The 12,682-nt window shown below is 55.1% G+C and overlaps 1 protein-coding gene across 3 annotated transcripts in view; it reads left to right on the top strand.

Annotated features, from left to right (window-relative positions):
- The window catches only part of SNX33 (sorting nexin 33), a 13,929-nt gene extending 7,339 nt beyond the window's left edge, over positions 1 to 6,590 (top strand). For 2 of the 3 annotated variants that reach the window (XM_025390256.1, XM_025390258.1), the window contains one exon: positions 1,327 to 6,590. In XM_025390256.1, coding sequence (XP_025246041.1) covers positions 1,327 to 1,580 — 254 coding nt within the window. In that variant the 3' untranslated portion in view covers positions 1,581 to 6,590. The remainder of the gene's footprint in view (positions 1 to 1,326) is intronic. The other variant, XM_025390259.1, reaches the window with a different exon arrangement.
- The last annotated feature ends 6,092 nt before the right edge of the window (positions 6,591 to 12,682 follow it).

Raw genomic sequence — 12,682 nt, 5'->3', positions numbered from 1 at the left:
GTTTTTTTTTTTTTTTTTTTTTTTTTTTTTTTTTTTTTTTTGAGACTGAGTCTGGCTCTGTCGCCCAGGCTGGAGTGCGGTGGCCGGATCTCAGCTCACTGCAAGCTCCGCCTCCCGGGTTCACGCCATTCTCCTGCCTCAGCCTCCCGAGTAGCTGGGACCACAGGCGCCCGCCACTTCGCCCGGCTAGTTTTTTGTATTTTTTAGTAGAGACGGGGTTTCACCGTGTTAGCCAGGATGGTCTCGATCTCCTGACCTCGTGATCCGCCCGTCTCGGCCTCCCAAAGTGCTGGGATTACAGGCTTGAGCCACCGCGCCCGGCCAGTCAAGTCCCTTTTAATTCAGAACTGAAATTCATTCACCAACTGCTTGTTCATTCATTCAGATTCTTCTAAATTGGGTCCTCTGCTCAGGTTCATCTCCACCCCCCATCTGTTACCTGGTTATTACACAACCTCCTCTAGTTCCCTGGGGGCTGGGATGAGGAGGGAACAGGGCGTGCATGTCTGGGAGATACACCAGGTGGCCTTTGAAGAGTTGCTTTAGAATCATAAGTGTGATGGGGGTGGGAGTGGGGAGCCAGGGCACAGGTGACATGGGGGAGGCATTCTGTCAGGGGAACTGGGAGAGGCTCCAGTGTAGAAGTGGCACCTGATCGGGACCATGAATTATGAATAGGAATCCAGGGGGCAGAGGTAGGAAAGAGCCAGGTGAGTTTGATGAACATGGGGGTCACTGCGGAATGCATGCAGGGGCCCAACTCCAGAGGTGAGGGCGCCCCAGGCCAGGCAGATTGGTGTGGACCTTGATCTGTTGGTGGTGGAGAGCCAGGAAAGGTGCCCAGCTTGGAAGACCTCTTTAGATGCTGCAGAGAACCTGTCAGAGGCTGGGGCAGAGGGCAGGGAGCCGTGGGGGGACTGTTGTGGCAGTCCAGTGATGGACAGGGTTGAATCAGTTCAGCAGGCCTATATCAGGATCTGCTGTGGGCCAGGCCTTGTTCTGGGTACCAGGGACACACAGAGGTTGAGGACAGGCTGTATCCTCATTGAACTCATAGTCCATCAAGCAAGGCTGTGACTGGTCACGTGTGGGCTACTGGTGGCACTGCAAATTTGGAGGGAAGATGATGTGCTTGGTTTAGGAGGTACTGAGGGTGAGGACCTGGGGAATGTCCTGGCAGAGACACCCAGGTGGCTGGAATGTGGGTCTGGGGCTCAGGAGTGAGGTCCGAGTTGAACTGATGAGGGTGCTGTCTGCCCTCAAGGGTATAGGGAGCACATGGAGATCAGAGCCCTAACACGCTGTCCTCTGCTCTGCCTATGCCAGGCGCCTTCGCCAAAGTGAAGGAGAGCCAACGCATGAGTGACGAGGGCCGCATGGCGCAGGACGAGGCAGATGGCATTCGCAGGCGCTGCCGTGTGGTGGGTTTCGCCCTGCAGGCCGAGATGAACCACTTCCACCAGCGCCGTGAGCTCGACTTCAAGCACATGATGCAGAACTACCTGCGCCAGCAGATCCTCTTCTACCAGCGGGTGGGCCAGCAGCTGGAGAAGACCCTGCGCATGTATGACAACCTCTGACCGCGTGTGCCTAGGCCCCTTCCTTCCCCTGGGCCTGGTCACTGCAGTGTACCCCACTTTCCCAACCTCCCTATACCAGCAGTGGCTGGGGGAGGGGTCAGCAGTTGGGGAGAGAAGTGGCCTGTCCTGCCTCCTGGGAGAAGGAGCTTTCAAGGAGTCATGAGTACCCCTGGGAAATTCCCCACTCCTTAAAAGTGGGGCACAGCAGGGGTGAGAATGGAGCCAAGAGCCCTCGAGGCCAAGGCCTGGGCTGCCGGTTAGTCAGTGAAGGTCAGGCCAGGGTCTCAGCCTCCCCTAGAGCCTCTTTTGCTTGCTCACCTGGCCACTGCTGCCTTATCCATTCAGCAGACACCGAGGCCTGCTGCATCCCTGGGTCAGACACTGGGCACCCAGGGCTGTAACTTGCCTGCTCTTCAGGAGTCCTCAGTGAAGGTCGGGGTTAGACATAGACAAAGTCAATGCAGTGTGACTGACGGTTAAGTGAGGGATTTCTGGAAGCTCATAGAAGGGGCCACAGCATTCCACTGGTCAGGGAAGACTCCATGGAGTAGGCAACATTCGGGCAGTGTTTTAAAGCATGACAAGGGCCTGCCAGACAGTACATGGGGAGAAGGACTTTCAGGGGAGAGGAACAGCATGGGCAAAGTTATGGAGGCATGCAAACATCTCCCTCTTCTCTCCCTTACTTTCCAAGCAAGTTAGGTGCGCTTTCCTTGGGGATTCTGGCCTGTGTGGTAGGAAGGGATCTCCCTTGCTCCCACGTTGCTGGCTGTCCTTGCATCACCCTGTCCCCTGCAGGAGGGGGCTACAGGCCATCTCCCTCCTGTAGGCCTCTGACTACCCTCCACTTTTGGGCCCCCAGCTTCTCTTGGGTAGGAGACCATTGCAGCATCCTTCCCTCCTCGGGTTCAAGGTGCTGAGGTATAAGCCCTGGGCCCCAGATCCCTGGTGACACCTTCCTGGAGAAGACTCTCGAAAGCGACTGTATATGTGAGTTCACCAGCAATAACTCCCCACACTCGAAGCAGGTCCAAACCCAGGATCCCAGGGTCCTTGGGCTCCTTGGCACTGTCTTCCCCAGATCCTTCCTGTTGCACAATGGGAAACCTAAGAGGAAAAAGACAGGGGCCTGCCTGCCTGCCCACCCGCTCTCTGCCTGCCTCGCTGGAATGCAGGCCCCCGCTCTGGGTTGGGTTGTGCTGTCTCTGACCTATGTTTACATCCCCAAGGAGTTACTGCCTCCTCCCCACCTAGGTCAGGGTGTGGTCCAGCAGCTTGTTGTGGGGTGCTGACCTGTGTCACCACTGCCCTCCTTGCCCCCAGGGGGGTCATGGTCTCCTCCTGGATACTGCTGCTTGAATCTTTTTTCTTGATAAACCTTTTACAATTAAGATAACACAAGCATGACTTTTTCTGTTTGGATCCCAGAAAGGTGGAGGGCAGAAGAAGGATAGAGGCCTAATTGCTCCTGGGAGCCATTGGATGAGATTCTGAGGTCCTGGTGGGCACAAATTTACCACAGAACCTCAAAAGTTGGGGGGAGGGCTGTGCTGGTGGAAGGTGCCAGCAGGCAGGAGAAGCTAGAGGTGACTGTGGACCCCCGGGTGGATCCATCCCTCTCTAGAACGCACTGTTGTCTCTAAAATGGGTGGAGTGCTGCCCAGGGGACTGGCTGTATTGCCTTGTGATCTGGGGCTGAGGGTTGTATGAGGAAGGGACAGGATGCTGTGCCCCAGGACAATTTAATAGATGGTGGCTCCTCTCCCCAAGCAGCCATGCCCTGGCCTTGCCCTTGAAAAGCCCTAGTCCACAGGAGAGAAGTGGGGGACTCAGAAGCTGTGTCTCTTCCCCAAGCTGTCCTGGGTATCCAACAGAGCAGAGGCTCCCACACTGGAAACTGAAGAGGATGCTGGCTGTGCCCTTGGGGGTGCCCTGGTCAGGATGAGCAGATCTTGCTCTTGGATCTATTCATCCACAGAGGAGAGGAGGGTACTGATTGAGACTTGGCTCTCCTTTGGAGGCAATGGGGACTTGGTGGAGAGAGGGCTTCCGGGGTCAAGGCCGTCAGGGAAGGTTGGCTAGGCCAGGGACCAGGGAGCTTGTGCAGGAAGATGGGGAAGGTCCAGCAGGTGCGGTGGGGGAAGGGGCAGGCAGAACTCCCTGTTCAGGGCATAGAGTCCTCAGAGGAACTTCTGGAATGAGTCCCCCTGGCCCTTGGCCAACATTAGGTCAGATTTGGGACTTTCTGAGGAATTTTCCCCTCTCCACCCTGCCCCATTTTCTAACCCATCCGAGGAACTTCCCGCCCTTAACCTCTTCTCAGCTCTGCCCTCCATGTAGCCGTCTGCAGAGGGGCTCAGCAGTGACTGCTGGGCCAGGCCGGGGCAGGGCTGGTGGGAATGCTCCTCCTAACCCATGGTGCCTGGAAAGTCCCCTGCTCTTGCTTCCTGCTCTGGGAACAGTGTTGTCCTCTGTGTGCCTTCCTTGAGGGGGGACCACCTCCCAGGCCTCCCATCCTCAGGGTGAAACTGTCAGTCTGATACTTTTCTCAGGAGGGACTTGGATGTAGGAGAAGCATCAGGAAGTGGGGTCTTGGGATAATGCCAGGCCTGCTCCTGGTATCCTGAGGTCTCTGGGCTGGGGCAGGTGTGTGTGTGGTGAGGAGGGAGACTGTCCTGGCCCTCCTCTCTCTTTTCTTTCTGCCTCTATGGGGGTGGGGGTATTGGGAGAACTTGGGGCTGTTCTGGGGTAGCTAAGCCCCTTTCTTAGAGATTGGGGGACCAGTGTCGGGGGCATCCTGGTGATGGCAGATGCCTGCCTCGTCACATGCCAGGCAGATGTTCCCGACTCAGCTGGACCCAGCTGCTCGTTTCCTCCCTCGCTTTGCTCTGAGGAGGCAGAAAACAAGGCCTCTCTTTCTGCCCTGAGCAGCTACCAGCGCCCAGGGTAGGGGATCCCCTGGTCACCAGTCTTGGCCCGGTACAGGAAAAGGAATCCGCTTTGTGGCCACAAGTGGGGGCTGGGGATGGAGGCAGACCTCGGATCCTGCATCTCGTCACCCGCTGGACACAGGAGGGCTATGAAGCACTGGGCCATGACTGCGCCACTGGCTGGAGCAGAGCCAGGCCTGGGAGAGGCAGGTGGCCCCATCGGCCCCTGCTCTGCACCACCCCCCCCAGATGACAAAGCCATATGTCTTCCACATGTCTACACACTCACAGACTCACGCACGTAATCGCTCAGTCTCACAACAAGCACATGCAGTCACATACCTGCCCACAGGCACATAGGCCACACAAGCATGCCTGTGTACTCACACAGTCATATTGCCACACGCTGTTACACGTTCACAGCCATATCCACACATGCCTTGCCATCCATTCAAAGCACCAGTGGCTACTTTGTCACACACAGCCACACCACAGTCCCATGCACATGGTCGTAGCCTCACACAGTGACACACACTCAGGCACACACTGCCACAAAGCCATGCTTGCACAGAGCAAAGGTGTCACAAGCATCTCTGTGCCTGGACTGCACCTGCACGACCTCCCAGGGCCCCCACCTCGTCAGAGATTCAGGAAAGCTTTGCATGGAGACACCACCCCTGGAGGGGGTGTCTCCAAGCGGGAGTACAGTCAGTCACAAGCACCACATGCAGGCACACAGGCAGAGAGGTCTAGGGATGCAATTGGGATGACTAGATACCACCAAGTTCAGCTCTTTATTGCACAGATGGGCACCTGAGGCCCAGGGAGCAGTGGTGGCTGGCCTTATCACCCAGCAGGGCAGGGGATACTCTGGGTCCAGTGCCTGGCTCTGGGCAGACTCTGTGGCCTGGCCCTGCCCTCCCCTGGGCCAATCCTCTGGGCCAGGCTGCCTCGGAAGGCCCCTGGCTGAACTGATCCAGCAGAGCTCAAGGCAGCTCCCATCTCAATCTAGAGCCAAGCTGCAGTGGCCATGGGAGCTGGAGCCAGGATGCGGTGGGCAGGGCCTGGGCGGGAGGAACATTCCTGCACCATCTCCTCCCGAAACATGTGAGGACCCGGCCCGCCCTGCCTGCCTGCCCGCTGACTCAGGCCTCCAGGAGCCAAGCCTGCTCAGCTCCCCCACCCACCCCAACCTGCTTCTCCACTAGTTCGGCTCTGGTTCCTCTCTCCATTGGCTGGGGCAAGAGGAGACGGTGAGCCCTGGCAGGAAGACCATGGGGAAAAATCAAACCTCACCACCCCCAGACATAGCTCAGAAGGGCTGATTGTGAAACCCAGCTCTCTTCAACATAGTTGAACACAAACTCTTTTTTTTCTTTTGGTTTTGTTTTGTTAGTCAAACCCCAGTGCAATGCAGTCTGTTTAAGAAGTAGTGCTCACATAGCTGTGGCCTGGGTCTGTTCAGCAGCCCTGGTAGGCAACATTTATTCCTTTTCACAACGAAGAGAAGACTTGGCCAGAGGGAAGATGGGACCTGCCTGGATTCACACAGGGAATCTCTGGTGGGGCTGAACTCGAATCCAACTCCCTGCCATCACTCCTTAGAGTCACATTGATGAACTCATTTGGGCCAAAAGAAGAAGGGGAGGCAGGTTTCTCCTCTAGATCAGTGAAAGAATAGGAGGCTGGTGAACCCAACAGCTGAAATGTGAAGGGTGAGAGGGTACGGTGAGTCCCACCAGCCCTGAGGGATGAAGGGTCTGAAGATGGCGCTGCGCGGTGACAGCTGCAGTGACTCAGGAGCTCCGTTTACAAAGGAACATGAGTGAGGAACATAACTTCATTTTTAAAATATCTGACCTGAATTTCTCTTTTCCTCCCCCATTCCCCACATGGTAGAAGTGTAATCTCAAATCAATTTGGGGACCCCTTTTTTCCCCAGGGATGCGTAGAACTTTTGGGGATGGCACATTTGAAGACCTTAGGGAGCCCCTAGCACTTTGTATTTTAAAGGCTGAATCCTACACTCTATCATACATATTAATATTTACCTGCATTCCACATTAAAGGGTTCAGTTTATGACTTGACAGTGTCTTGTCTTGTAGATACTTAAACTGTATTAATTTTGATTTTGCCCCTTTCTGTTGGTGCTCTGCTCTCTTCCCTCCTCCCCACCCTGCCCACCCAGTGGCACACATTGTTATGGTTGCTTCTTGCAAAACTCCTGGACCTGGATGCTGCCGTTGGGCCTGCGGTGCTCGCCATGGTCCTGGTAAGCATTGGGTCCTCTGATCATCTTGCCCTGCCTCCTGCCTTTCCCCTGCATGCTCCCTGATGCCCATCCTGAGGCTCTGTGTGTCTGGCTCCTTCTCTGCTTTTGGGCACTCAGGGCTCCCTCCATTGCCCTGTACTAAGGGGCTGACAGAGGTCCTTTCTGGGGCCTGTGGTGATCATTCCACAGCTCCCACTTCGCGGTCAAGCACAGGGAGCTCTGGGGTGCTGCTTAGACACCCCATGCCACCCTGTTTCTTCTGGGGTCTGGCTGCCTTCTTGGGGTTCTACCTAGAAAGGGGATATGAGTCCTACTGCTTCAGAATCTCCCAGCCTCTGGGGATTCTACCATCTCCCAGTGCAGGCAGCACCGTGATGGGCACTGGATGGTCGTTATTTTACAAGCACCCCATGTGCAAGAGATTATTACCATCATTTTACACACCAGGAAATGGGGTCCAGCGAGGGAGGTGCTGGAGTACTCAAGGCTGGTGTGAAACAGTACCCAGGCCTGGGCCACCTGTGCTGAGAGGCAGATGGCCAGTGCCAGGGCTGGGTGTTGGAGGCTGGCTGAAGCCTGGAGGCACCTGGAGCCGCTTCTAGGCTGACCTGCACCCCCTTGCTGCCATTTGGCAGGAGTGCTCTGGGGTTGGAGCAAGGGAGTATGAGGCTCCTCCATATAGCCCTGCTGCCCCCAGATAGCAGCAGCCCCCACCCCGACGCCGCTCCTTTCCCTTCACCACCCAGAGGCAGGACCGCAGAGTGGCTGAGCCAAGTGCAGATCCTGCCCAGTGCAGCCTTGCTGTAGGGATGTTTCTTAACTGCTTCATGCTTGTTTCTCCACTGAGAGGGGAGTTCCAGATGGCTGTTAGGAGGGTGACGTGAGCAGAACACATCATCTGGGCAGTGCCTGCACAGCCAGCGCCACTGAGGAGCAGCTGGGGTCATCAGCCTGAGTAGAACTGGAGCAGCTCTGGGGAGAGACGGTGCTATGAATATTGGTACCCCCACTTCATAGGTTGGAAAACGGACTGGGCAAGCCCTTTAAAGCCACACAGTGGGTAGATGGCAGAGCTGGGCCTGGAACTAACCATCCCCAGATCTTGAACCTTGCCCCGTGTTGCCACACTGCCTCCATGGGGAGCAGATTCCTTGGGGTCCCTGGCTGTCATGGTACTTGTCATCCAGGGCAGGAGGGGTCCACTGGGCCACTGACAGTTACATGTACAGGATAGCACAGCCCAAGGTTAAGAGACCCAGTCTCATACCCAATGCCTCCCATAAACAGATTCACTGGGTGACCTCAGGTGAGGTCATCACTCAGTCTCAGTTTCCTCCAACATCACTCAAGTGATGGTTATCATGATTACACATGGCCACGAGTTCACGATTGTCAACACTGTCACTGCCTCAGGCCGGCTGCATGTCAAAGCCACACAGGTCAGCCTGGTTGTGTGGGCCTGATCGCACAAGAGCTACCATTTTTTCAGTCCTACTCTGTGCTGGTACCATGACTGTTTGGAAGGTAGGAACTCCTATTTTCAACATTTTCCAGCAGACGGTGGCTCAGAGGCATTGAGTCACTGCGAGATTGTACGGCTGCCCCGTGGCAGGCCTGGGCTGAGGTCTGCCTGCACTTGGAGCCGTGCCCTTCCCACTGCACCAGGCTGCCTTTTGAAGGCTGCGGGGGTAGGCAGGGCGGGGGCCACCATCCTGCTGCAGTGTGAACACAAGTGTGCTGGGAATTGAAGGGAATGGGGAGGGAGAGGGGCAGGTGGCCGTGGAGGGGCAGGTGGTGGGTATTGGGTGGAGGTGGCTGTGTTCCTTCAAGTCAGTGAGTGAAAGGGCAGAGGGCTTGGCCCACAGAGAGTGCAGAGCAAATATTTGTGGAGAGATAATTTTCTGGAAGGCCTGAGGCTGGGCATGGGGTCAGGTTCTGGCTGTGGAGGAGGGGGCTAGACAGGTGAGGCCATGGGCAGCGAGCTGGGGGAAGAAGCAGGACTCTGGTCTCTGAGAATAACTCAGTCAGGAGCCTCCTTACTCTAGCAGACAATATGGGGGCAGTGAGAGCTGGCAGGAAAATGTCGAGACTCGGTGGGGGCTTGTGAGTGCTGAGCCAAAAAGGGCTCTGGCCCTGGGGCTGGGCTGGGGCGTCAGGTGGGGCAGGCAGAGGTGGGGTGATGGAGTCTCTGCCTGCATCTGGTACCCGGAGTGTGTGGACCCACCTGTATGGTTGCGGGTACCTGTCAGTGTGTGCACCTGTACCTGCGTATATGTCCCTGTGGTGGTGCTTGGTACCTATAGTCATGCAGCCACATGAGCTTTTCCCTGTGTTTCTCAGCCTGGAAAAGACAATTCCTCTCACCCTGAACCTCAGGCCCACCTTGGACTCATGCCTGGCTCCTCTCTTTCTCTCGCTCCACATCCCATCCACGAGTACAACCTTGTTAGCCCCTCAAAAGAGACCCCAAATCTGATGCTCTCACCACCTGGGTCCAAACCACTAGGCTTGCCTGCACTATTGCAGCAGCCTCCAAACTGCCCTTCTGCTGCCTCTCCTGCTCCCTAATGATCTAACAGGGGCCAGAGTGATTTTTTACAAAAACACGTGAATGTATGTATATATATGTACACATATACACATACACACACGTGCACATACGCATATCTATAAATATGTATTTTTTTTTTTTAGAGACAGGGTCTTGCTATATTGTCCAGTCTGGTCTCAAACTCCTGGCCTCAAGTGATTCTCCTGCCTCAGGCTCCTGCACAGCTGTGATTATAAGCATGAGCCACTGTGTCCAGCTCAGAGTGAACTTTTAAAACCATATTATTGTTATTATTATTATTATTATTAAAGACGATGTCTTGCTCTGTTGCCCAGGCTGGAGTGCAATGGTATGATCTCAGCTCACTGCAACCTCCGCCTCCTGGGTTCAAGCGATTCTTCTTTTTTTTTTTTTTTTTTTTGAGACGGAGTCTCGCTCTGTCGCCCAGGCTGGAGTGCAGTGGCCGGATCTCAGCTCACTGCAAGCTCCGCCTCCCGGGTTCACGCCATTCTCCTGCCTCAGCCTCCTGAGTAGCTGGGACTACAGGCGCCCGCCACCTCGCCCGGCTAGTTTTTTGTATTTTTTAGTGGAGACGGGGTTTCACCATGTTAGCCCATGTTGGGATGGTTTCGATCTCCTGACCTCGTGATCCGCCCGTCTCGGCCTCCCAAAGTGCTGGGATTACAGGCTTGAGCCACCGCGCCCGGCCTCAAGCGATTCTTCTGCCTCAGCCTCCCTAGTAGCTGGGATTACAGGCGTTCACCACCTCGCCTGGCTAATTTTTTTTTTTTTTTTGTATTTTTAGTAGAGATGGGGTTTCACCATGTTGGCCAGACTAGTTTTGAACTCCTGACCTCAAGTGATTCACCCACCTCGGCCTCCCAAAGTGCTGGGATTACAGGCATGAGCCACTGTGCCTAGCCTTAAAACCATATTCTAAATCAAATCATGTCTCTGCTTTCAACCTCAGGGCTTCCTCCATACTTAGGAAAGTTTCCAAACTCCTAGCATAACCCATAAGGCTCCTTCCTGGTCTTGTCTCAGACCCCTCTGCCCTTCAGTCATGGAACTCCAGATCACTGGTCTGCTGGTTTCCTCTTCCACGTTTGCTCAGACCTCAGGGCCTTTGCATTTGCTGTCTCCTCTGTCTGGAACGTTCTTCCTCCCAGATAAACATGTGGTTCTCACCTCAATTAATTCAGGTCTCTGCATAAATGTCACCTCCTTGGAGAAGCCTTCCCTGACCCTGAAATCTAAAGAAACTTCCTCATCCCTTTGTTTCCTTACCCTGCCTTATTTTTTCTTCATTTTATTTATTACCAGCTGCCACTTATAAATGTGTATGTATTTAACTCTTATTTATTTATTTTTGTCGCTGCAACCTCTGCCTCCTGGGCTCAAGCGATTCTCCTGCCTCAGTCTCCCAAGCAAATACAGGCCTGCCATGGTGGCTCACACCCACCACTTTGGGAGGCCGAAGTGGGCAGATCACCCGAGGTCAGGAGTTTGAGACCAGCCTAGCCAATGGGGCGAAACCCCATCTCTACTAAAAATACAAAAATTAGCTGAGCGTGGTGGTGCATACCTGTCATTCCAGCTACTCAAGAGGCTGAGGCAGGAGAATCACTTGAGCCTGGGAGGCGGAGGTTGCAGTGAGCCAAAATTGCACCACTTCACTCCAGCCTAGGCAACAGAGTGGGACTCTGTCTCAAAAAAAAAAAAAAAAAAAAAGGTTTCAAACATACACAAAAGTAGAGAAACAAAATAACAGAACCCCACATGCCCACCTCTTGGCTCCAACAATTCTCAACACTGGGTCCCTATTTTACTCCCCCGTACCCTTTGCCTTCCAGCGGACTCCAACATCACACAGTCTCATGTGTGGCTACTTCAGTGCAAAGGTTATATTTTAAATGTAGCTGTTTCTGGTCTCCCACGGTAGAAAGTAGCTTTCTGGGGAGTTGGTGTCTGTCTGTCTTGCTCACTGCTGTATCCCCGGCTCCGGGCACAGCGCCTGGCTCTCAGTAGGTGACTGAGGAGCTCTGCATGGCTGTGTCTGCAGGTCTCTGGGGAGGGCATGTGTGTAGGTGCTGGTTTGCACATGTCCACCACCATGTCAGCGAGTGTCTGCGCATGCCTTTGTGTGTGGCTGCATGTGGCAGTCCTGTGAATATGTGTGCATGTGTGTGTGTATGTTGCCACAGCAGCTGATGGCTAAATGCGTGCCTACTCCCTGATGTCATTTCCCACACCCCTGGGGACCCAATGACTCATTCTGGGAAGTGTTTCCCTCTTTCTCAGCAAGGGATGGGGTGTGAAGGGGTGGAAGAGGGGTGTGCATCGGTCTCTGCTCAGCCTTCTGGAGGACCCAGAGAACCCCGTCTTGTCCTTCCTTACTAGCAGAGCGCTGTGCTGTCCCCACCAGTAGAGCAGGCAGCCTCCTTCCTCCCTGGCATTGAAACCCAGCCAGATGGGCCAGCATCAGCTGGATGGGGTGGGGGGCGGATGTGTATGAGGCGTGGTAGTGGCCCATCCTGGCCAGCTCCGAAGGCTTCTAGGGTGACTGCTGGGTAATTGGGCAACTGAGGCCACTTAAGCTGGGGACAACTCGGGGTAGACGTCTGGTCCAGTGCCCCAGCAGTGCCGCCACTCCCCCCCAACAAGTTCTGCATCTTAAAGGGCTGGCCCTGGAAAGTGGGCAGTGGTGGAAGACCGTGCTCTCAGCCCAGCACCAGGTTCATTCCAGGGGCTCCTCGCTGTCGGGCCAAGAGCTCTACAGTGGCTTCTCAGCCTGCTCTCCAGCGCCCCTTCTGCCCCCGGAGGCCAGGGTCTGCGTCCTCTGGCTCTGCATCGTCCTTCTCACCTCCCACCCTGCCTTAGGCTCAGCTCTCCCCCTTTTTCAGGGCCCAGCCCAGACAACCCCTGTGTTCCAGGAGGGGCCTGCCCCTTCCACCTGGGCAGTCAGGTTCTTTGGGGCTCCTCCCTCTTGGATCCCTGCAGCCAAGACCTCCCCACCACGTAGGCCAGATGGTCCCCACCCACTCCACCCCCAACCTCAGGGAGAGCCTTCCGAATCAGTGAGGTGGGTGTGCAGGAAGGAAGGGCAGAGTGGCACTGCCAGCTGCTCCCACCCAGAACTGGATCCCTTGCTGCACACCTCACTTTACTCCCTGCCACAGCCCAGTGAAGAATGTCCCTGTGTCTCTCTTTGCCAGATAGGGAACACATGCATTCGGCCATCCACAGAAGGACTGAGCATTTGTTCAGCATCTACTATGTGTCAGGCACTGAGATAGCCGCCATAAATTATGATAATAACAATAACGTCAGCTTCTACCATTTATCAAG

This window comes from Theropithecus gelada, chromosome 7a (genome assembly GCF_003255815.1).
Source record: "Theropithecus gelada isolate Dixy chromosome 7a, Tgel_1.0, whole genome shotgun sequence".
NCBI classification, from domain to species: Eukaryota; Metazoa; Chordata; class Mammalia; order Primates; family Cercopithecidae; genus Theropithecus; species Theropithecus gelada.
Note: the sequence above shows the minus strand (reverse complement) of the source record. Positions and strands in the feature narration are given on the sequence as shown.